The sequence below is a fragment of the Panthera uncia genome, assembly GCF_023721935.1.
Source record: "Panthera uncia isolate 11264 chromosome A1 unlocalized genomic scaffold, Puncia_PCG_1.0 HiC_scaffold_17, whole genome shotgun sequence".
Lineage (NCBI taxonomy): Eukaryota > Metazoa > Chordata > Mammalia > Carnivora > Felidae > Panthera > Panthera uncia.
Window position 1 is genome coordinate 85,402,203 of NW_026057577.1, and position 25,490 is coordinate 85,427,692.

The 25,490-nt window shown below is 39.2% G+C and overlaps 1 protein-coding gene across 1 annotated transcript; it reads left to right on the forward strand.

Annotated features, from left to right (window-relative positions):
- Window positions 1-14,926: 14,926 nt before the first annotated feature.
- Window positions 14,927-17,714, forward strand: TSLP (thymic stromal lymphopoietin). The gene is made up of 2 exons (XM_049647710.1): window positions 14,927-15,598; window positions 17,538-17,714. Exons 1-2 carry the CDS (start codon window positions 14,942-14,944, stop codon window positions 17,652-17,654), a joined length of 774 nt encoding a protein of 257 aa, XP_049503667.1. The 5' UTR covers window positions 14,927-14,941; the 3' UTR covers window positions 17,655-17,714.
- The last annotated feature ends 7,776 nt before the right edge of the window (window positions 17,715-25,490 follow it).

Below are 25,490 nucleotides of genomic sequence, written 5' to 3' on the forward strand. Positions count from 1 at the left end.
ACATACATAAAAGATATTTTAGAAATCCCAAATAAAATTTCTAAACATGAAAAATGCAAATCTGAAACTAAAAATACACTGGGTGACATTAATAGCATATTAGACCCAGCAAGAGAAAAAAATGGTTAATTTGAGGAATAACAATATAAACAATATAAAATGAAACACAAAGCAAATGTTGGAAAAAAACATTTAAGGAATTGGTGAGGTGCAGGACAACTTCAAGTGGCCCAATACACATATAATTTGTGTTATCAAAGAAGGGGCATTTTCCAAATTTGATGAATTTCCAATTTCCAAATTCCAAATAATGGCTATTTTCCAAATTTGATAAAAACTATAAATACACAGATTCAAGTTCAACAAACCCTAACCACAAGAAACTTCATGGCACATCATAGCCAAATAGCTTACAACTAATGATTTTTTTCTTTTTGATGCTATCATAAATCACATTATTTTCTTAATTTCTCTTTCATTGTTAGTGTATAGAACTGCGACTGAGTTTTGTATATAAATTTTATATCCTACAGATTTTGTAAATGTATTAGTTCTATTAGTTCTGATAGCTTTTTCTTTTGATGGTCTTTTGGGTTTTTTATATATACTATCATGTCATCTGCAAATAGAGACAATTTAATTTCTCCCTTTCTGATCTGGATGCCTTTTATTTCTTTTTCTTGCCTAATTGAGCTGGATAGGAATTTCAGTACTAAGCTAAATATAAGTGGTGAGAGTGAGCATCCTTGTCTTGTTCCTGATCTTAGAGGGAAAATTTTCCGTTTTCAATACTGAATATGTTAGCTGTGGACCTGTCATCTATGGCCTTTATTATGTTCAGTTACATTCCCCCTATATCCATTTTATTGAAAGTTTTTATCATGAAACGATATTAAATTTTGTCAAATGCTTTTTCTGCATCTATTGAGATGATCATATGATTTTTACTCTTCATTTTGTTAATGTGATTGATTTGAGATGTTGAACCATCCTTGCATCCCTGGAATAAATTCCACTTAATCATAGTGTATAATCCTTTTTGTTGTTGTTGTTTTGTTTTGTTTTTAAGTAGGTTCTACACCCAGCGTGGGGCCCAACATGGGGTTTGAATTCACAACCCTGAGATCAAGACCTGAGCTGAGATCAAGAGTCAGATGATGCTTAACTGACTGAGATACCAGGTGCCCCAATGTATATTATCCTTTTAATGTAACTGATGAACTCAGCTCGCTAATATTTTATCGAAGATTTTTACATCTGTGTTCATCAGGGCTATTGGCCTTTAATTTTCTCTTTTTGCTGTGCCTTTGTCTGGTGTCGGTATTGGGTAATGCTGGCCTTGTAAAATGAGCTTGAAAGTATTCCTTCTTTTCCAATGTTTGGAAGATTTGGCGAAGGGTTGGTAAGACTTATTCTTTAAATGTTTGGTAGAATTAACCAGTGAAGCCAACTGGTCTTAGTTAGGAGGTTATTAATTGCTAATTCAAACTCCTTACTAGCAACTAGTCTGTTCAGATTTTCTATTTCTTCATGATTCAGTGTTGGTAGGCTGTACATTTCTAGGAATTTATCTATTTCTTCTAGGTTGCCCAATTTGTTGGTGTTTGTTCATAGTAGTCTCATGATCCTTCGTATTTGGGTGGTATCAACTGTAAACATCTACTGTTTCATTTATAATTTTATTTATTTGAGTCTTTTTTTCTTGGTTAGTGTGGCTAAAGGTCTTTTTTGTGTATATTTTCAATAAACTACCTCTTAGTTTTACTGATCTTTTCTATTGTCTTTTTAATGTCTATTTAATTTATTTCCATATTGATCTTTGTTATATTCTCTCTCCTGCTAACTTTGGACTTAGTTTGCTCTTTTTCTCATTCCTTAATGTGCATACTAAGGTTTTAAAATTTTTTTCTTATTTATTTATATTTTTTTACTTGAGATCTTTCTTTTATGTTAATGTAGGCTTTTATCACTATAAAAGTCCCTGTTAGACTACTTTTGCTGCATTCCTTAAGTCTTGGTATGTTTCCATTTTAATTTTTCTCAAGATTTTTTCCCAAGAGGTTTTTTTTATTTGGGGCTCCTGGCTGGCTCACTTGGTAGAGCATAAAACTCTTGATCTCAGGGTCATGATTTCAAGCCCCAGGCTGGGCGTGGAGCCTACTTAAAAATATTTTTTGTTAAAAAAAAAGCTTTTTATTTCTTTTTTTTATTTTGCCTTTGACCCACTGGTTGTTCAAGAGTATTTTGTTTCATGTGCATATATTTATAGATTTTCTAGGTTACTTCTTATAACTGATTTCTAGTTTCATACCATTTTGGTCGAAAAGTATCCTGGACATGATTGACATGATTTCAATCTTGTTATATTTATTAAGACTTGTTTGTAGCTTAACATATGATCCAATTTGAAGAATGTTTCATATGTACTTGAGAAGAATGTGTACTCTGCTCCTGTTGGATGGAATGTTCTGAAAATGTCTCAGTCAGTCCATCTGGTCTAATGGGTCATTTAAAAACAATGTTTTCTTACTGATTTTCTGTTTGGATGGTCTATCCATTATTGAAAGTGGGTACTGAAGTTCCCTACCATTACTGCCTTACTGTCTATTTCTCCCTTCAAGTTTGTTAATATTTGCTTTATATATTAAGGTGCTTCTATGTTGGGTGCATACATATTTACAACTGTTGTATCCTCTTGATGAATTGACTTCTTTATCATTATATAATGACATTAAAAGTTACTAAGAGAGTAAATCTTAAATGTTCTCACCACAAAAAAGAAATGGTAATTATTTGAAGTGATTCAGGTGTTAGCTAACACTATGGTGGTAATCATTTTGCAATATATAAAAGTATCAATCAATACTTTGTACAGCTTAAACGTACACAATATTTTGTAAATTATAGTGTGTGTATATTTGTGTGTGTGTATATATGTATATCTGGGGCGGGGGGGGGGGGGGTGGTGGAGGGGAAGAACCAGTGATGAAAAGAAAATCTTAAAAGCAGTTAGAGGGAGAAAACAGCTTATGTTCATCCTCATGTCATAAGGGTGACAGCAGATTTTTTGGGGGGTGGGGGAGATAATGCAAGCTGTCAGATATTAGAGGAACTCTTTAAAATAATGAAAGGGAAAACTGTATTTTCAGCAAAATATCTTTGAAAATTGAAAGCAAAAAAAAAAAAGGAGGGAAATTCAGATATACAAAGTCTGAAATAGTTCATTACCTGCATATCTGAAATATAAAAAATGCTAAAGAAAGTTACTTATTAAATAGGGAAATATGAACATATAACACAAAGAAGGACACAAGATCACTTCTCAGCCTTTTGACTAAGATCAAGTGAAGAAGGACAAAAGAAATAATAACTAAATGGCTAAATACATAAGGTAAATTTTTCTTATTTTAAAAATCTCTTTGAAAGGTAATTGCTATTTTAACATATGATTAATGTAAAATTTAAAAAAATATATAGAACTAAAATATGACAGCAATTGGATGGAAGCCAAGAGGGAGGAATCAGAAATATACTTTAATAACACACCTATACTACATAGGAAATGGTATATTAATTGATGGCACACTGTGATAATCTAAAGATATGTAGTATGAACTCTAAACAGCCAAACTCACAAAAGAACTAAGGCTAATATGCAAAAAGGCAATAAAATAGAATAAAAAATATTGAATTAATTCACAAGAAGGCAGAGAAAAAGAAAAAGGAAACAAAGAAAAGATAATTTTAAAATAATTATAATTATATATATACATACATATAGCACTTTTACACACAATTAGATACATATACATATAAAATTATATGCAATTATATATTTTATATACATAAAAAATGTCCACTTAAGGAAATGCTTTTTCCCCACAACTTGTCAGATAGATAGGTATGCTATGGAATGAATGTTTGTGTCTCCCCAAAATTCAAATGTTGAAGCCCTAATCCACGAAGTGAAGGTATTTGGATATGGGCCATTTGGGAGGTGTTCAGGTCGTGAATGTGGAGACCTCATGATGGCGTTAGTGGCCTAATCCTAATCAGAGTCCTAATAAGTGTCCTGAGAAGAGACACCAGAGAGATGATCTCTCTCTCTACTATGTGAGAATACAGTTGTGTGCAAGCCAGGAAGAGAGCTCTAATCAGAAGCTGTAGCAGCTGGCATCTTAGTCACTGACTCCGGAGCCTTTAGAACCATGAGAAATAAATGTTAACAACAGTTTATGTCACCCGGTTTATGGTATTCTGTTAGAGCAGCCCAAGCAGAGGAAAACACACTTAGTCTCACTCTGCAACTGAAAAATGACTCATGAAGATTGTTACTACAAGCCCTTTGCAAAAGGAGATAAAAATGCCCCATGGCTGCTCATTACATCATTGCTCCGGCTGTTTCTCACGTGCTTGCTTGTGATGCCGCACACTCCCACTGAGACACCTAGTGGTGGACAGTTTATCTGAAGATGAAAGGAGACCTGCATGCTCAATGTTTTGCATTTTAACTCATAAAATGCACAGCTGGGCCTCTCCCCAAATACTCAAGGGCTTTTGATATATTAACTCCTTTTTAAATCACCCCAGTGAGGCATAAAGAGAAAACAGAATGTGTAAGCAAATTGTGCTGGGTCAAAGTCAGGACCATATGCCCTCATCTCCTGATTCCTGTACTGACCATTCATTGACCTGCTACATTTAAATGTTAATTATTAACAATTAAATAATATTTTAATAATAATTTTTATTATTAGCCCTCATGTTTCTTTTTAAAAATCATTTGTTTATAAAATAAGATCTACAGAGGCTCCTGGGTGGCTCAGTTGGTTAAGCGGCCGACTTCGGCTAAGGTCATGATCTCACCATTTGTGAGTTCAAGCCCTGAGTCGGGCCCTATACTGACAGCTCAGAGCCTGGAGCCTGCTTCAGATTCTCTGTCTCCCTCTCTCTCTCCCTCTCTCTCTCTGCCCCTCCCCTGTTCACATTCTGTCTGTGTCTCTCTCTCCTTCAGAAATAAACATTTAAAAAAATTTTTTAAATAAATAAAATAAAATAAAATACCATAAGACATCATCTGAATCTTTGGATTTACTTCTGTGCCACTAATAGTTGCTTAATAAATATCAAATAGGACTGAATTACATTATAATGAGTCAATGTTCTAGGCCCTAAACAGAATGCAAATATAAGCATCACATTCTGGATTCAAAGGCATAGGTCTAAAATTATCAACATTATTCAAAAACAATTGTCCTCTAGAATAAATCCCTTAAAAATTAAGTCACCAAGTGAAAAACTCTGACTTTACAAAGATTCAAGTATACATGGGAAAAGTAATTCAACTCACTGTATCAGAGAATTTTGAGGGGTTAGAGGGAAAACAAGTATTCTTCATTGAATTAAATTACAATGAAGTTATAAATTGGCATGTTCTTCTAACAGAAATAACACTGACACTATAATTCTACAAATCTCTTCTTTCAAACAGGTGAGAGAAGCCCATATTCTCTAAGATATAGAGTTACTGAGGTTCGTTCCTAGTTTCATAAAATAAAAAAGCATGAAGAACTTACTGTATACCTTTGTTTTTAAATTTCATCTTTTCTTTTCAAATGCATTTTTGAAATGACCCTTCTCTAAAAGAGATTAATCCTCAAAACTATTCGGAGTAACTGAGAAACGATTTTGGAACATGGGAGTGTAATTAGTCAATATTTCTAGTTACTTAATGTGAATTAGAAGTTTATACTTTGATGAACAAGAGTAAGAAGTCAGAACAAAATGGGGGAAAATTCTCTTGATTGAAAGACTATAGTCAGGAATAAATTATGATCTGGGGCCACAGAAACCTTACACATCATTAATGATATATATATATTTTATTGTAAGCACAACAAAGGGTCAACTACCAAACCTATTATAAGGCTAAGTGGTATGATTCTCTAAGTGGTAGAGATCTGTAAACTTTTTATGTAAATGGCCGGATGCCAGATATTTTAAGCTTTGTAGGCCAGATGGTTTCTGTCTCAACTATTCAACTCTCTTTGCCATGCAAAAGGAGCCAGAGACAATGCTGTAAAAAAATGGGCATGTCTGTGTTCCAATAAACTCTATTTACAAAAACAGGCACGTGAAAAGGATTCAGCCTACAGGTTGTAGTTTGCTGACTTCCTGCTCTAAATTCCCAGCATCTGTTCTATAAGTGATAGTACCACCTGAGGACAGGCCCCAGGTCAAACTCTTAGACCCCCTATTTCTTAGCTGTCCACTTATCTTCCTCAACTTTCCACCATCTCCTCCTCTTTTCTATTTCTTCCTCTTTCCGCCCCCACCCTGAATCTGGAATTCTCAGGCAGCCCTTTCTCAGAAACTCTGACTGGCTCTATGGGAAGAAAGGAGGTCTTAATGAGGCATAACCATAAAATGGCTATTAGAGGCTTATTACATTTAAAAAAGGAAATACTTAGGATGATTGTTTAACCCAGATACTCTTATTGATAATAGTGGGATTCACCATAGGGGAAATACTTGAAGGGCCTCAGACATACCAAATGAGAAATAAGCTAATTGTTCCCACCTGACTCACATAATGGTCATTTTTCTTAAAACCCTTTTATACACAAACACTGAGGGCTCAACTATGAAGCAAGTTACACAACAGAGTCAAGTAGGTGTGTAGCTTTCTTACAAATCCCAGCTGATGATATTACTAGGAAGAGATGTCATTTGCAAAAAAAAAAAAAAAAAAAAAAAAAAAGGAAAGTTGCAGAATTTCTTACAACTCATCTTTTGCACTTAAACTAAGAGCAGGGTAACTTTTTTCCTAAATATTAAAATTTAATTATACAACAATCACCATTTCCTGTGTAAAAGTTACAGAACTAGTATGATGCCACAAGGCAGACACAAAAGGTGATGAAGCTGATGACTTCAAGTGAGGACACACTGGTGACCACTTGTAGCTAACTGTATCAGTCAGGGGGCCCACAGGAAACCAGTGGCACACTCAAACTGGGTAACTGTAGGAGAGTTTAACAAAAGAACTATTTACAAAGTGTGTAAGTAGGGAATCAACAATAGTCATATAATTTATTGTTAAACTGTGCCACTTTTAAGGGTAAAAACAAGTTTTATTAATAAATTATGCCAGGACAATGGGTATAGACCAGGACTGGCCCAGTCAAATTGTAACTATTGCTAGCTATACCTGCAGGCTAGCAAGAATAAGGGGCTATTATTACCCTTAGACCTAAGGACACAAATAAAGGGAATGGTAACCAAAACCTGGAAGTAAGCAAGATGAAAAGGTCAACCAACTAGCAGGAGCTAGGGCCCCCAGGAGAGAAAAGCATACAGTCTAGGAGAAGCCACCATGGAGAGAGTGGGTGAATTAAAATTCCAACTTCGGGGCGCCTGGGTGGCGCAGTCGGTTAAGCGTCCGACTTCAGCCAGGTCATGATCTCGCGGTCCGTGAGTTCGAGCCCCGCGTCGGGCTCTGGGCTGATGGCTCGGAGCCCGGAGCCTGTTTCCGATTCTGTGTCTCCCTCTCTCTCTGCCCCTCCCCCGTTCATGCTCTGTCTCTCTCTGTCCCAAAAATAAATAAAAAAAATAAATTAATTAAAAAAAAAACGTTGAAAAAGAAAGTATTACTATTTAAAAAAAAAAAAATAAAAATTCCAACTTCACTGTTCTCCTACTCCCTGATTTCTTGCCAAAATCTCCCAGTGGCCGAACCCAACCAGAAGCTGGAGGTCAAGGGAGCCTGTTGATGCAGTTTGTATGGGTCAGCTTCCCTAGAGTACAAAGCAGGGTAGGGAAGGGTGGACAGTGTATCTGGAGAAGAAAATAGAAGGTACTCAGTATAGTAAAATTTCTTTGCAAAGGTATTACAATTGGAACTATTTTTCAGCTCTGACCTCTTCTACAACTCTTTTGAAGCATTCTAAGAAAGCTCAACTGCTACCTTTTTCCTGAACAATCTTCTCCCTGTTTATTGCCTTATTAGATTGTAGAAAAAGAGCAGTGTAAGCAAGATCTTTTACCCCCAATTGGCTGAGGGTAAGACTGTTTACAGACGAATGAGCGCAAGCATGAGGTCCTTATACATCTATTTGGCCTCTTTCACTCCCTAATTCAAAAATAGCTGGGAACATTTCTCAGCCATAGACTGGTTAGGTAGGTATCACCAGCTTAGAAATAAAATAAAATAAAATGACATGAAATGAAATGAAATGAAATGAAATGAAATGAAATGAAATGAAATAAAATAAAATAGATATTTTTTGCATTCATCATAGGAAACTCCCTCACTACTTCCTGGTCTAGAAATGTCCCCAAAGGACCTTAGAGGAAGTATGTTATTTGGTAAAACCAATCAGTGGTTCAAACCAACAGCAAGGGTGCTGGAGTACAAACATGTAATGCAAAATTGATGGGCAAAATGGACATGTGCTGCAGTCATAACAAACCATACACTGGCCAATTCACATTACATAAACGCTTTACCTGACTATGAACAAGGAAGGAGAATATGAAGAAAAAATGTTCACCTCTGCAAAGTGTGGCCCATCTTTTCTGCATGAGTATGTGAGAACCAAGAGGTGGAGTGCTTATGTGACGAGAATCCTGGCAAGTTTATTGTAATCACTTTACTTCCAGGCCCAAAAGAACACCCAGCTACTAGGGAAAGTGCATCTTCACACTTCGTAAAATATCACCATGCAAAGGTTGGTGTCATCATCTTTTCTCACCCCATAGTAGAAGATCTCTCCCCTTTCATCAGTAATAGCTTTTTCATTTTTTAAGTCCAATGAAACTATGCTTTAATAAAATAAAAACTTTTAATTACAAAAATAGCATATCTTTTTCCTGACAACTTGGATCTATGTCTTCAAACACAAACTTAATTTTGCATGAGGACTAGGCTACCGTAACTATTCAGGACAGTTACAAGAAGAGGAGAAAGAAAGTAAATTTACAAGGAGGCAGGGAAAGAATAAGAGAGGAACCTGGGTGGCTCAGTTAAGTGTCCAACTCTTGATCTCGGCTCAAGTCATAATCTCACAGTTTTTGAGTTTAAGCCTTGCATGGGGCTCTGCACCGACTGCTAGGAGCCTGCTTGGGACTCCCTCCCTCCTTCTCTGCCCTTACCCACACTAGCACATGCTTTCTCTCAAAATAAAGAAACATTTTTTAAAGAGAGTAAGAGAATGAAAAAGAAAGAGAACTATTATGAAAAACAATAATGAAAATATTAAGAAAACAAATGAAAGACAGATGTTTCTAGTGAAGGTAAAAGAGCTGTATTATGGGCCATTTTCTGGCCCAGCTCACGGGTGAGAGTATTGCTTAAGTTCTCTGAGTAATCAGAGTGTCCTAGAAATGATCTCACTTCTGTTTCCCACCAGAAGAAAGACACTATTCCTGACCTAACCTAATATTTCCCTAACTACACAGGTAGACATGTAGATACTGTTCACACCTTCATCATTTGAACAAATTGAAAGAGAAAAAAAAACAAAAAAAAACAAAAAACAAGAAACAGAAAGTTTTTCAGCATGCCAGGAATTTTCAGAGATCCTCTTACCTGAATGACAGCCCGAGGCAAGCCATAAGTGGATTCCAGCAGGAAGACAGCAAAAAACTAGGAGAAAAAAAACAAAGACAAAGATGTCTCTAGGGAGATTCTTTCAGATGAAATAATTTGCTTCCTAAGAATGATCTCTGAAGAAGGTTAATGTACTCTAATCTATTGAGGATTTATTGAATATCTATTACATGTAGCGCATAAGACTGACCCCTGTGATGGTTATGATGAGGACCACAGGCATAAAACAACCCTTTCCATTCTTTCCTTTGCAATGGTTACTTGGGAAATCAGAATCACTTTTGAGCTTGTCTTAATTCCTCAGTTCTTTTTTTTTTTAATTGAAGTGTAGTTGACACACAATGTTATATTAGTTTCAGGTGTACAATGTAGTGATTTGACAAGTCTATTCACTATACTATGCTCACAAGTGTAGCTACCATCTGTCACAGTCCAGTGCTAATACCACTGACTATATCCCCTGTGTTGTACCTTTTATTCTCATAACCTATTCATTCCCTAAATGGAAGCTTATACCTCCACTCCTCTTTACCCTTAATTCTCTAGTTCTTAATAATATTTTCTATGGATTCTTGTACCTGATCCTTGCTTCCTTTAATTCCTTGGTTTCTTTCTTTTACCTTAACTATTTCTTACCTCTTGATACCAATACATTTACTGGAAGTCACTGCCAATGTTTTTGGAAAAAGTAAATCAAGTATTATAAAGCATTTCCTTCTTCCAAAGAACTCACAGTTTAATAAAAAGACAAAGTTGAAAAATTGTTGAAATTTTACATCATGAATGGAAGTCATAACACAGAAGCCCAAAACAAGTATTTCTTTTTTTTTTTCAATATATGAAGTTTATTGTCAAATTGGTTTCCATACAACACCCAGTGCTCATCCCAAATGTGCCCTCCTCAATACCCATCACCCACCCCCCCTCCCTCCCACCCCATATCAACCCTCAGTTTGTTCTCAGTTTTTAAGAGTCTCTTATGCTTTGGCCCTCTTCCACTCTAACCTCTTTTTTTTTTTTTTCCTTCCCCTCCCCCATGGGTTTCTGTTAAGTTTCTCAGGATCCATATAAGAGTGAAACCATATGGTATCTGTCTTTCTCCGTATGGCTTATTTCACTTAGCATAACACTCTCCAGTTCCATCCCTGTTGCTACAAAGGGCCATATTTCATTCTTATTGCCACGTAGTACTCCATTGTGTATATAAACCACAATTTCTTTATCCATTCATCAGTTGATGGGCATTTAGGCTCTTTCCATAATTTGGCTATTGTTGAGAGTGCTGCTATAAACATTGGGATACAAGTGCCCCTATGCATCAGTACTCCTGTATCCCTAAAACAAGTATTTCTTAAAGGGGAGGAAGGAGGTCACATGCAGGTAGGAGACCACTTGTGGAGATGTTCGGTGAAATGAGCATTGAATGACAGGAGAAATGTCAACACCTGAGGATGTGAGGCTGAGAAGAAGAGAGCTTAAGGCACATTTGGAGCATATTAACATCAGATACTATTTGGCAGAAGCCTAACAGAATGAAGGAGATAAGGCTGGGAAGAGCTTGGAGCCAAGCAAGGAGGGATGATTGTAAATGTTAAGGCAACCGCTGGGAGTCATACCAAGAGTTTCTGAGCAGAAAAGTGATATGCTCAAAGTTATTTCAGAAGTCACATAATTATAGACAAGGAAACTGGGGGCCCCACGGATAGGTGTTTAGCAGGCAAAGAGATGACTTCCAGGATGCCTGAGAAGGAGGCACCCTGTCCACATCATCTCCACAAAGACCCACAGAGATACAAAGTTTCAAAAGAAGAAAGGAGGCAACGCAGTCACACTCTAGAAAAATGCAAGTCAAACCTCAGGGAGGGCTGCTTTCTTCTGTCCCCATCCCATCAGCATACCCCAACTCAAGTGAAGAAATCTGTGTTCCTAGCTCCTGCTTGCTGACCAGAAACACCTCTGATGTCACAGCAGATGAATCAAGCTTTGGCATCATCCCACAACACCCTGAAAAGTTGGTGATGGGGAAAGGGGCAGCGAGATTTCTTTCCCAAAATTTGCTGTTTGCTGCTATGACCAAAAAAAAAAAAAAAAAAAAAAAAAAAAAAAAAGACACCTAAATTTGGAGGATTCCAGAAAAGCCCATTTAGAAGTCATCACTGAATCAGCGGCTTTCCATGACTCCTGTTAGCACCACATTCTTTATTTCCAGGCCTTAACCAGTGAACTGGGTCCAGCTGTACTGGTACAGCTGTTGAGCGCCTTCTATGAAAAAAGTTCACTTCTGGCTCAAGTCTCCACCCCACCCCCACCCCTGAGTCTGTGCTTTTCCCGCTTCCCTCGCCACCCCCTGCTGTTCTTCCCAGGCACCGCTCGGCCTGTGACCTTTGCTAGGACTCACGTGGGGCGCCCTGCCTCGTCTGCTTTGGCGGTGATTCCTAGGAACTTCCCAAGGACCAGGGCTTTGCAGGCTCTGACACGCAAGGGGTGGGGGTAAAGGGAGGAAGAGGGGAGCTGGGTGTCTGGAGAGCCCCGGGCGGCGCGAGCCAAGCTTGGGTGGAGTGGGGTTCATCCCCCAGAAGCCCAATGAGTGCCGGCATTCCGTCCCTTCAACCCTTGGTTGGCGTGGCCACAGCCGAGAAGGCGGCGAGGCATCCTCTCGGGAGCTCTCCCCGAATCATTTGGCTGCGCTTAAACTCCCTTTTCCGGATGAAGGAGGGCTTGCGAGTACAAACCCGAGCCCTCCACCCTTGAGGGTGTTCAAGCCCCAGGTGCCCGAAGTTGCTAGGCTGCGCAGGCGTGGGGCTAAGCGCCTAGGACGCACAGGGCGCACGAATCTTGCGCGCCTTCGCGAGAGCCGCGCGTTGGACAGCACCTTCCGCCGGTGCGCACCGCGGCACATCGCGCGACGCAGTTGGGTCCCGCTGGTCCGGTGTCGGCGTCTTTACGCTGGCCTTTAGAGTGGGGCTGTGAAGGTGGAGGGGAGTTGGATTCTGTGGTTTCAAGAGTTTTTGACACCTATAGAACATGCTCGAGAAGACCGGAGCCCCTGAGGTGCCCCCAGTCACCCAAGAGTAGACGCTTCTTTCCTGAAATTGATAAGGGAGTTTTGAAAAGTAAGTGTTTTGAGTGCGAGCCCCATCAGATCTTTTCCCATTCATGTCAACTTCGAATCGGCTCTGAGCTTAAGGTTCTAGTCACCATTGCACTTCAGTGCCTTCACATGGAAGAGAAGCCTGAAGCTGCACCCACCCTCCAAAGCATCCCATTAAGTAAGCACATGAGTTTCTTTAGTTGCCACAGACGAAAGAAAGTACTAGTTGAAAACGGCCAAAAGAAATACTCAAGAGTGTACAGCATGAGGGAGCATTGGTACCTAGTCCTTACAGTGGCTGCCGTTTGGGGATATTTTTTCTAACAAGAAAGGGACTTGGTCATGGAAATGGCCCTGCAGGAGAAAGATGTAGGTATCTGTTTCTTAAAGCACCTTCTGGCACATATCAAGGGTTTAGGGCAAAGATAAAAGGAGGAAGGTGAGGGAAATTCCTGATGGTTTTTTACCAATGTGAAAATTCCATAGATTTGGCTGGTTCTATTTTTTCTTTCATGTAACCAATTCAGAATTCTATGAAGGAAGAGAATGACATCAAGGAAAATCATTGGTCTAGGAGAAAAGAGCCCGTAGGCGTTTAGGTGTTATATATGTGGAGCCAGAAAGCTCTGGAGCATCAGGGAGACTCCAACTTAAGGCAACAGCATGGGTGAATATGGGCTTCATGTGCACTGGGAATGAGAGACAAAGACTGGTGCCTGGGCATGTGCCCCTAAGGCAGGCCTTGCAGATCTAGAGGCAATTCAGTGTGGGTGGAAAGACTTTAGTGTGAAACAGGGGTGGGATTGAGTTTCCAAATATATTGCCTGATGCCTTATTATTTGTTCTGTCAGTTTTTTTCAGGAAGATCTTCATCTTACAACTGGTAGGGCTGGTGCTAACCTACAATTTCACTGACTGTGACTTTGAGAAGATTAGAAAGAAGTATCAGGAAGTCATTTATCAAGCCCTGAATAAATACATGAATGGGGTAAGTGAAGAAACATTAAAAATATTTTTTTCATCAAAAGAATAGGCATACACACATGCAAACTACAATTTAATTTTTAAGGAAAGAAACATGATTTGGAAAAAAATCATGGCCCAGCATTTTGTCAGACTTTCTTACAAGTGATACTTAAATATACTAGCCTCTACCTAGAAATTGGCACACATTAAGTGTGCAGATGCTGATGAGGAGCAGATATTGATGGATAATATATATCTATCAAGGTGTCTATCCTCTGCTGAAGTCTGCTCTACCAGTGCAGTAAAAAAGAAAACTGGGTAAGGGCTTGAGAGAGAAAGGGGAGTAAAAAATAGGGACTTCTTGTGAGCTAAGCCCTAACCAGAGAGGACAGCCCTGGGAAAGGTGCACTGCAGGTCTTTCTAGTGTTCTAGAAGCCTTAGAATGCCGTTATGGGATAAGGTGTGCTTTAGGATTTTAATATACAGTAGTAAAATTATTTTCCTGATTATTCTTATTTCTGGATAGAGTATGCAGGTGTGAAATGCATGAATGGTTACAAGGCTGATGTGGGCTTTCGAAAGATGGCATTATTGCTCACTTGTGTAGTTTTATGTACAAGTGTGCCCAGTTTGGTGCCGGGGGGCGGGTCTCTCTTTAGGACCAGGATCCTTTAATATCCGGTTTCAAACACTAGCAGGTACTATCTGAATTCCAAGTGTTTCACTACCTTGTCAATGGTAAGAACAGCTAGATGCGCAGGAAGCAAGTGCCTAAGTGGAAACTGCTTTCAGAGCATCTTTAAAACCTGGAAGCAATGGGGGCGTGGGAGGGGGGGGAATGACTTCCCTTGTGAACTAAGGCTTTACTTATTGTCTTCTTTTTTTCTTCTTCTTTCTTCCAGGTCAAGAGCACCGAATTCAACAACTACATCTACTGTGAAGACCCGGTGAGTGGGTGCTCTGCACTGCTGGCTTTCTCCAGAGCCACACCTGGCATTCCTGAGAGAGGGTAACCTGCGGCGCGTAGAACCGCAGGCGGTGGTGGCTGGGCTCCCAGGCGACGCTGACCGAGTAGGGACGCCTGGGCTGCCAGAAACCTCCGGGCCAGTGCCCTGCTTGGGACGCTACTTCTGTTCCAGTTTAGGGAGAGGAAGTCTCTCCTGGGAGCCAGTGGGATTCCGGGAGAGTCCCCTCTCCCCCAACCCAGGCCCCCGGCAGGAAAAGCAAGTCTGGAATAGTGACCAGGCAACGACGTCAGGGGAACCTCTCCCAGGATGCAGAGCCTCTGCGGGGCGTGCCCCGCCTCTCGGCCGCATTCAGGGCGGCGAGACTGGGGCGGAGCCAGCACCGGCGCGCGTCCTTTCTCCTCCAGCGCGGCTGGCACGCTCGCCAACGCCCCTGGTTCCTCCTCCGTACTTGGGTTCTACTTGGGTTCTCTCTCTCTCTCTCTCTCTCTCTCTCTCTCTCTCTCTCTCTCTCCCTCCCTCCCTCCCTCCCTCTCTCCCTCCCCCCTCTCCCGCCCCCTCTGTCTCCCTTTCTCCCTCCCTCTCTCCCCCCTCCCTCCCTCTCTCTCCCTTTCTCCCTCTCTCTCTCTCTCTTCTTCCGCCGAGATCTCTTCCTCCCCCTCGAAACGCGTCTGTGGTGTCTCCCGCTCCCCTCCCCCCCCCCCCCCCCCCCCCGAATCTTCACTCGTTTCTTATCGACTCTCTTTTTTTGTCTCTTTCCGTTGTTTGTTTTTCCTGGCGTTTTCCCCGGCGTTTCCCCCGTTTCTCGTAAACCTTGCCGCCCGTGAGCAGCCAGATTGCCTCGCTAAAATCGACCTCATTACCTTCTATCCCACCCACGGCTGCACGACACTGGCCAAGGAAATCTTTGCGATAAGAACTAACGCTACGCTCACTCTCCAGTGCCCAGGCTACTCAGGAACGCAGGTAAGCTTTCTAAAGCCTTGGAATTAACCTTGAAGTGGCACTCTGTTGCAGAAGTCATTACGATTTTTATTCAGGTCCTATCTCCTGAAGAGCAAAGGAGCCTGTAACAGCTGTAGACTCAGTACACACAGGGTCCCCAAACCCATCTATTTCTAGGGTTCTGATTCTTTTGGCCCAATTATAGTTCTAAACCTTAGGCAGTGTTTCAGGATATGATCAGTGAGCCTATATCCTGGTTGCCCGAACATGGGAGAGTAATTATCCAAAATGCCAATTCCCAGGGACCCAACCTAGACCTTAAAAATCACAATCCCTGTGCATTGACTCCTTATGAGATTCTTATCCTAAATTGGAGCAGCATTGTTTGGGCTTCGCACTAAATAATGTGTGTTTCTTTCATAAAATTTTAAATTATACATCAAATCTCTACCCCACATTTGCTTAATTGCTTATATAGCTCTCTTTACATAGTGGATTTTTGCATATGCAGTTACATGCATTTGAATGGATGTGTAACTTTAAATAGAAACAGTAGTGCAGAGTTAGGAGCAGGAAGTCTGGAAGACAACCTTTCCTGACTTTGGATCCTAGCCCCAAAACTTCTATTTTGACATAACTTCTAGCCTCTCTGTGGTCAGTTTCATGTGCAAAATGAGAGTCACATTAGCAAGTCCCAAATAGAGTGTTTATGAGGATTAAATGAGTCAATAGATGTGAAAGTACTTAGGAGTGCCTGGCAAATGACAAGTATTCAATAAATATTGACGTTTTTATGAAGTATTTATAGAGTATTCAATAAATAATGCAAGTAAAGCAGGGCATTTATCTACCTGATGACAAATTTAAAAAAGACAAAAGAGAGACAAGTACAGATATGTATGATTGCTGTGAACTTTCTCAGTCTGCACACTGTGTGGCCAAGGCCGTCACATTTTTAGGGATTAAAGATTGAGCCATATGGTACATCCATATGGACATCCATAGAGTTGAATGCTCAATACCACACAGCCATGTGAAAAGCCTGTTTGGCTCTATGCCTTCCGTCAAGGAGACGCTGGCAAATCTACAGATAGCCACAGTGACATTCATCCATATAAGAAGAGCATAGAAGACAGTCTAGATCAAGTTCTAGACAGCATGCAAGAAAGAGAAAGTCTGAGTAATTTATTTCAGCCCCCTCCCAAGCCCAAAGGGAGAGGCTAAGACCAATATTTTAGATTCAGTAGATTTTAGAGTAAGATTTTTGCTTAGTAACCTGATGAATTTTATTTATCTGAATATTGCATGTCTAGAAGGCCTAGTCTGTCACTATTCAAGAGTAATTCAGGTGAAAGAATACACAGAAAGATTATCACAATCTTTTTTTTTTTTTTTTAAGTTTAGATTCCTTTTTAGTCTGTGGCACACTTCGGTGGCAGGAGGGACAGAAAGCAGCAGCACTTTGGGTCCAAATAAGAGGTTTACTGAATTACATCTATAAAGAGGCATAAGCTCTGTTCTTGAAGAATGTATGGTCTTGTCAGGGACATCATGAAACCACCAACTTAATCATTTATTTAGTCATGCAATAAAGATTCAGCGTTTCCTATGTAAAAGACATTGTTGTCAGCACCACGGGGAATACCCATGATGCAATAATAAAACCGGCATGTGAGAGACAAGTTAAATGAAATACACTCTGAAGCACTAGAAGAGTTTCCAAAAGAAAAGTTTGAGCAATGAGCAGAGGGCTTGTAAAGGAGGTGGTGCTTGGCGTTGAAGCAAGAGTAGGTGGGTGGAGAGGAGGGAGGGCATTCCTCTAGGAGAAAACACATAGGAGCACATGTAAGCAGGTGTTTGGGGGACACACTGAGAGATGGATTTGCATAAAGAAGACCCTGCCACTCAGTGGTTGTTAAAGATTGTGACAGTCTTGACGATTGATTCTCGTATTCCACAGATAAATAATACCCAGGCAAAGAAGAAAAGAAAGAAAAGACAAGTTACAACAAATAAATGCCGGAAACAAGTCTCACACTTAATGGAATTGTGGCGTCGATTCAGTCGCATTTCATAGAAACAAAATACACCTTCCTTCAGGCTGTATTTCACCCCAACAAAATAAATCATCTTTATTAAGTAGATGTAATGTTAACTCTAACTGTGACACTTAAAAGATCACCAGTAGTTATTTTTTTAATTACAGAAGGGTTTCTTGTTTTTGTAAGCTTTTATTGTGTGATGTGGTTTTATAATGCAGGGGAAACACTACCCCTCAAATGTAGGGGGAAACTGCCGTAGCAGTGATGCCTGGGCCACTGGCCCTGTGCGGTAATTCTCTGCTGGAACTACATAAGCCTTACTTCAAGGGGAGAATCTAAACATGTAGCAGAAGGAAAAAGAGAAGGCTGAGAAAGGAAAAGGTTGAACTCAAGAGCATGTAAACCTCTGTTTAAAAGGCAGATGTTTCGTCTATGTATACTGATACTTACTGTGTTCTCATGCTAAAAATGTACAAAAGAAAATAAAAGCAAAACGTGTGCACAAAAAGTTGTACACATAATGAAGCAATCTGAAAGAATGTCCAAGTAAAATATTGTGCAAGTATTATACATCAAGTTTTAAAAATTATCTGACAAGAGTGATGTATATGCAACCAGGTCCTGAATTGCCTTTATTAAAGCTAAAATATATATTTTTTTAAATTTATGGAATATATTTTTTATTTATTTGTAAGCACTTTTTAAAATGTACATATTGCTTTGTAATTGACACAATATATTTCTTAATAAAACAATTCTCAAATTAGCTTATGGTCTTTTTAATGTGGTTAGTAGACTGAGGTGCATCACTTTTCTTCAGTTTTTTTTTTTAACTCTAGCCTTAATTTTTTAATTAATTAAAAATTTGTTTTTTTATCAGTATAACTGACGTATTCATTTCAGATGTACAACATAATGCTTTGGTATTTGTATATATTGCAAAATGATCATCACAATAAGTCTGGTTAGTATCTATCAACATACATAGTTATAGATTTTTTGTGTGTGTGATGAAAACTTCAAAGATCTTCATTTCTTTAGTTCATTATGTCCCCTCATTCTTGGAGCCCACTGGCTATGCCCCCTCTTGCTTTGTAGCTTGGCCCTACCTATGGAGAGAATATTTGGGGATAGGTGGCTTCAGGATGCATTCCGATTATCTTTTTCTCAAGCTATGTCTCTAGTCCTTCTTTCCCCTGTTGAATTTCCCCCACACCTGGAAGACAGTGGAGAAAAAGGTAAACAATGTCAAATCATCCATTTTCCTATTCTTGAATGCCTGCTGACAGGTAAAGCCACAGGCACTCTGTCACTCACCTCCCAGTTAGATTGTTCTGAACACCAGTGGGAGGGGCGACCCTAGCCATAGAGTCCAGGCCAAAATAGGGCAGATAGAAACACATGGATTTTTCCTTGAGTAGAAACTTTCCCCTGACCGCTGCTCTGAGGACTGGTGCTCACAGGAGAAGCTCAAGGTCCCTAAATCCAACTTAGCTGCCAACAGGTAAGAGGAAGTTTACATTATGTACCCCAAAAACATTTATGGAGCACCTACTGTATGCCATCCCTTCAGCTAAGTACTAGGGATACAAAAGTAAATGAAACACAGCTTTTACCCAAAGAAACTCAAGAGTGTCGCTGAATACGCAATTTCCTTTGCCCTGAGGGAGTTTCCTTTGCTGTCTTTCTAAAATAAAGCCCTCTAAAGAAAGAGACCCAGCCCAGGGACCTAAATGCCATCATAAGAGAAATTTCTGTGGGTATAGCCTGGGCTAGTACTCATTAATTTTCTATGCAAAAGGTGGGGAAAGAAATGACCATTTAAACCTATTAACTCCATTTTTCTAGGGATCTAGGGATTAACTGATGAGATTTCACCCCACTGTGAAAAGAAATATGCTTACAAATTTTCTCAAGGTTATTGCCAATTTCCCTAGAAGCAGGGAGAAATGAAGAATTGAAGATAGAAGAGGCAGCTCAACGTGTTGATCGAATGCAGTTTCTTTGAGTTTTCTGCTTTATCTTTAAAAATGTGTGTAATTTATATATTTCATTTTTCTATGCACCCCAAGGGTGTTTTAATATAAAAATAATCATTTTAATTACTAACTATCCACTAAAAGTACAAGTAGATGCACCATATTAATGTAGTAAGAACTTTTCCAAATGTTGTAAAGGAAATGTGGATTATATATTTCTACTTTTTGAGATGAACTGAGGTTTTCTGGTGGACTCATATGTTGTCATTTTTTTCAATGTTTATTTTTGAGAGAGAGAGAGAGGGTGCTAGTGGAGGAGGGATCGGGGGGGGGACAGAAGATCTGAAGTGGGCTCTGAGCTGACAGCAGTATGCCAGATGTGGGGCTCCAAGGATGAGGGGACATAATGAACTGAAGAGGTGAAGATCTTTGAAGTTTTCATCACAAGAAAAAAAATCTGTAACTATGTATGTCGACACATACTAACCAGACTTATTGTGATCATAACTTGAGTCTAAGATGCTCAACTGACTGAGCTGCCCAGGCGACCCTCGTATGTAGTCAGTTTTATAAATGTTCCATGGTCAGTGGAAGGAAAGCTGCAAATTCTGGTTTAAGCATATATCAACTAGGGCTCCTGTGTTAATTATGCTATTTACATCATCTATAACCTCATCTTGTGACATGTAGACAAAAGCATGCAGCAACAATTGTAATTGGCAGTTATCGTACGATCGTCTCTGAGCTGAAGCTGTGAATGGCAAATAAGATGGAAATGGCCTGAGGTTTTAAGTGCACAACCGAATGGATGGATCAACCAAAGCGAAGTCGGCCCCACTTCTTTATTTTTCTTTGTGTGAGCTACTTGAGTAAAGGTTTTGTTTTGGCTTTGATTTTGGTTTTGGTTTTGAGTCTTCATGGTTGTTACTTATTGCTGAAAGCAGCAATTTTTCTGAGGGCCAAAAAGAGATAAGATTTGATTTAAGGAGTAATTTGAAGTGGGGCAGGGGGTAGGGGGTGTTGAGCAAGATGAAGTCAGGCCTTAATAACATGGGGAACAAAGCCTAAGTTGTGACCTTAGTTGGGGGCGGGAACCAGGTCCCGTGTACAAGAGTGCCACTCTTTAACATATTTCATATTCCTTCCTCTAACCAAGTCTCTTCTTGCCTTAAAGATTATAGCTAAGATGCTACTTTTCTAGAATGTGCTTTTATGACCCTGTTCCCTCCCTTTCTACTCTCCCTTGCACTATTTATGCTTCTTATGGGGAGGGAGATGGTAAGAGATTTCAAATTGTGTTGAGGATGAATTTAGACTGTGTTTGGAGGAGATATCTTGGATATGAAAATTTGTGGAATCATTAAGGGTAAATAGATCACATGGATGTGGAAGCTGAGGAAGACCTAGTGAAATCTTATGAGTATTGCTCATACTTTATCCTGGTATAATAACTAACACTTGGTGGATTCTCAGTAAAATACTGAGTAAATTAAATGAATTAAACTGAAATCAAAAGTTAAATACCTGTTTCCCAAGAATAAACTGTTCCTTAAAGGCCAGCATGAGTCAGAAATGGAAATGTCAGCAGCAACTATCTTCTGGTGTCTACCACCTGCTTTCTGCCCCCCCCCCCCACCCCATTACTTCTGTAGGTATCTAAAAGGCAAAAATATTATCATATTCCAAAATTAATCAATGTTGTTGCAGTCTGCCACTAATCTCCACAGGCTTCTTTCTTAACAACTCTCCTCTGCCTATTCCTTCCCTCCCCCCAAATGCAAAATAAAGCATTCAAGATCAAATATTCACTAAGCCTCTATATTGTGTCATCTCTGGGCACATGGCTGAGAACATAGATAATATGAAAATCTTAAAATCATACCAAAGGATATTTATCATTTGTGAACCTTGTGTCCCTCACCTTCTCAAGAACAGCTTTAATACTTCTATAAAGAAACACATACTACATTTAAAAAAAAACAACCAGTTTTATATGCTACCTTTCACACACTTCTTCAGAAATTCCTATAGGCCTTCACCAGGTTACAATGAGATAATAAACAATCATCAAATCCCACTGGCTTGCGACAACAACAGTCAGTTGTCACTCATGTTGCAGATAAGCTCCAGGTTTTACCCACACATCTTCTCATTCTAGGATTTAGGCTGAAAAAGCAACCCCCATGTGGGACATGCTTTCTTCTTGTGACAGAGGAAAAGAGCAGAAACATGCAATCACTCTTCAAGCTTCTTCTGGGACATGGTGTACATCACATATGCTTATGTGCAATGAACAAAACAAGTCAAATGCTCCCTATCCTGCTACAAAGGATTTGCTTATAAGGCCCAGGCAAAGGGCAGGGATAAATCTTATAGGGAGGGTGTAAAATATAGGGAATCCTCAAATAATATATACTACTCATACTCTGGGAGGGGATATGACTGATTTAAGAAAGAAAAAACATTTCATATTTTTAGCATTTTATATGTAGATTTTTTTCATGAAGCAAATGTTTATTGAGTAACTCTTATGTTCTAGGCACTGTTCTGGGTGCTCGTTGTGTATCAATGAATAAAACAAAGTAAAAAACTAACCTCTACTTTCATTGAACTTATCCATTATTAAAATAAAATAAATCTATTAGATAAGTTCATAGTATAGTAAGCAGCTCTTCTCTCTTTTTGAATTTGAATAAATATTTACAGATAGTTAGCATCTTGATCACTGTCAAAGCACATCTCAAACATGGCTAGAAATGTGCACTGCTATTGTGATATCCAGAGTAAAAATGAAAGTTCAAGTAAGTACAACATGTCAAGAACTGGTAACAAACTACCATTCTGCTAGCATCTGCTCTTTAATTATCCCAAGTGTTCAAGACTATTTGTGCCAAGTACTATAAATCAAGATTTCCTTGTTCAGGAATGTACAAGTCAGATGTTCAAGTTAGCGGGCCAGTTATTCTCAACAATTCAAACCAGGAGCACTAATTAAAGAGGAAACCCTGGACTAGAGAAGTTAAGTGATGTGGGTCAAATGGTAGAAAAAGGCAACACCTAGTTCAGTACTCTGTTACACTACACTGCCTTTCTCCTTTGATTCAGATGTCCATCTTCTTATAGTCACATCTGTGTTTCTGAAGATCTGTATAGCTCGGGACAAGGCAAAGTCAGTCTGTAGAGTTATCCCTGGCTTCCCTTGTAAAGAATCACTATCATATCAACACTACTGGCACACACTTGGGCCACAATGCTATGCTAGTATAACATAGATCTCCGTTAAGCACGTCTACTTCAACTGATTATTAGTGCCAGCGAGTGAAACCTAACATTGCAAGTGAAATTTGGAGTTATGAATAATTTTGCTTTGTAGGTAATGATGTTTGTTGGTACTGTGAGTCAGAATTCAACACCACCTTGGCAAAATAAAATAGTATACTGTTCCCAACTGGTTGGTATGAAAAAGAATGTCTATTGCAAAAGCATTTTTCAGTTTTCCATAAGTAGTTTAATATAACATTTTTTATTAGAAAGAGAAAAGAGAGATCATATTCAACTTTTTCTCTGTTTCAGCAAGTTAAACTGAGCTCTATAGATCATCTCTGTGCTGTTAATGCTAACTTATGTAACATCAGAGTCTAGCCTTAAAATGCAATAATACAGAATGCTTTTTATATTATCAAAAGGAAGCTTAGATGAAGATAAAGAAGCGTTCTCACCCCTACACCCACAGAAGAGGAGAGATCATTCTTTGTCATTTACTATTTCAAAGAATCTGATTTGATTAAACATCATATCATAAATTTTCACAAGAATAATCTGGTTTTCCTGTGAAATATATGGGCTTATGTAAATAATCACAAATTTTATCAATTCTTTTTTCCTCTGTTACTAAAAATCTGGTTTGGGAAGTGGTTTTGGGTTGGAAAGCTCTTGTAAGGCTGAAAATTTTAGAAATTATTGTCAATTCTATAACCTATAATTCTGATTGGTGCCATTTTCAAAAAAGTCAGGGAGGGGATACAGAGAGGGTAGATACAAGGAAGGAAAATTTAAAAATGTGCATTACAGTTTTCCTTAGAACAAGATATTGACAGTTTAGTGATATTTTAATTAATATTGCTATGAAAGTATTATAGTTTGTCATTTTATTTCAAAACTATAAGAGTTTTAATTTCCTGAGAGAGATAATATGAAAAGATAGAACAAAAAACTCTCCTAAGATCTCATTCCATAAAAAAAAGAGTCCTACTTCCATTTTTACATATTATGAATGGCACCTCTAAGTCAGATATTTTTTAGGCTCTCCAGTTGGTGATATCACATAATACAAAAGGAAAAATTCTTATTTATGCTTGAAGGCTGTTGCTGTGGCTGGTGGTGGAGACCACCTCCCTCTAAAGATGTTGAAAACGCTGAAAAGTTGTTTTCCCACTCTCTGTCACCACTAAAACATGAACATACAATGCAGCCTTGGTCAACAGGACCTGAGGTAAGTCTGCTGCAGGAATTCTGGAAAAGATTTTCTTTTCTTACTCTTCGTAACTTGACATTTTGTTTCTACATATTATTTTTAGAATAGCTGCATTCAACTGTTAAAACAAAACAAAACAAAAACCTAGACAGACTTTTCCCAGAAGCCTCTCTCTAAAATCTCATTGGCCAGAATTAGGTCTCAAGTCTTTCCCTAAGCCAATTTCTGGCAAGAAAAATATTAATTTCCACAATTAGCTTAGATTAGTTAATGTTCACTCACTGGAGCTGGGGAGGGGGTTAGCCTCTATTGAACCATTACACCACCTGCTATGGGAACATAATGGACATTCTGTTAATTAAGAATGAAAAGAAAGTATTTATCTGTCACAGAAAACAAGCACTAAGTGAAGTGACACTGAAGAGTTCAGAGAAAGGAGAACTTGTGGGATAAAAAACTCAGAAAAGACTTTTGCAGAGGCAGTAGAACTTGAACTGGGTTTGGAATAAAAGGGAACTGTTATCCAGAAGGAAGGTATGGGGATGCTGTGCAGAGAAAAGAGCTTAAGCAATGGAATAACTGTTGTTACAAGACATTTAATGTGTTCAAGTTACTGTTGCTGTGTTATAAGCCACTCCAAAACAAATACTGTATTGTTATTGATTCTGTGGTTCAGAAATTTGGAAAGAGTACAGCAGAGATGGAATGTCAGTTGAGAGAACTGAAATCTGGGAGTGACTCAATACCTATGGGCTGAAATATTCTAGAGGCATCTGTAGTCTCATGCCTGGTGGTTAATGCTGGCTGTGAGCTTAGACTACAGATGGGTTATGGGTTGTAATACTTATACACGGCCTCTCCACATGGCTGTCTCTCCATATGAACTAGTTTGGGCTTTCTCTGCATGGAGGCTAACTGCAAAAGTGGGTATTGCAAGACAGCAAGGTGGGAATGCACAGGATTTTGTCTTGAAAGTCACATGCTCACCATACTTTGTTATTTGAAGAAGTCAAAAAGACCCACCCAGGCTCAAGGGGAAGAAAAAAATCCCAAGACAGGATAGTAATAATGTCAAGATCACATTGTATTAAGAGCATGAGGAAGGGGTGCATGGGTGGCTCAGTCAGTTAAGCAGCCGGCTTTGGCTCAGGCCATGATCTTGTGGTTTGTGGGTTTGGGCCTTGCATCAGGCTCTGCACTGCAGAGTCTGCTTGGGATTCTCTCTCTCTCTCTCTCTCTCTCTCTCTCTCTCTCTCTCTCTCCCTCCCTCTCTCTGCCCCTCCCCACTTGTGATCTCTCTCTCAAAATAAATAAACTTTTTTAAAAAAGAGCATAAGGAATAGGCAATATTGTTGTGATCATTTTTGGAAACTCAATCTGCTACAGAATGAAACTTCTTCTAAAGTCTCAAAGCTGAG

Bases quoted from the DNA above. Each gene is read 5' to 3' on its own strand.
- TSLP (XM_049647710.1), top strand. From the start codon at position 14,942: ATGCAGAGCCTCTGCGGGGCGTGCCCCGCCTCTCGGCCGCATTCAGGG. The intron at 15,599-17,537 runs GTAAGCTTTCTA...CGTATTCCACAG, and splicing joins CAGGCTACTCAGGAACGCAG to ATAAATAATACCCAGGCAAA.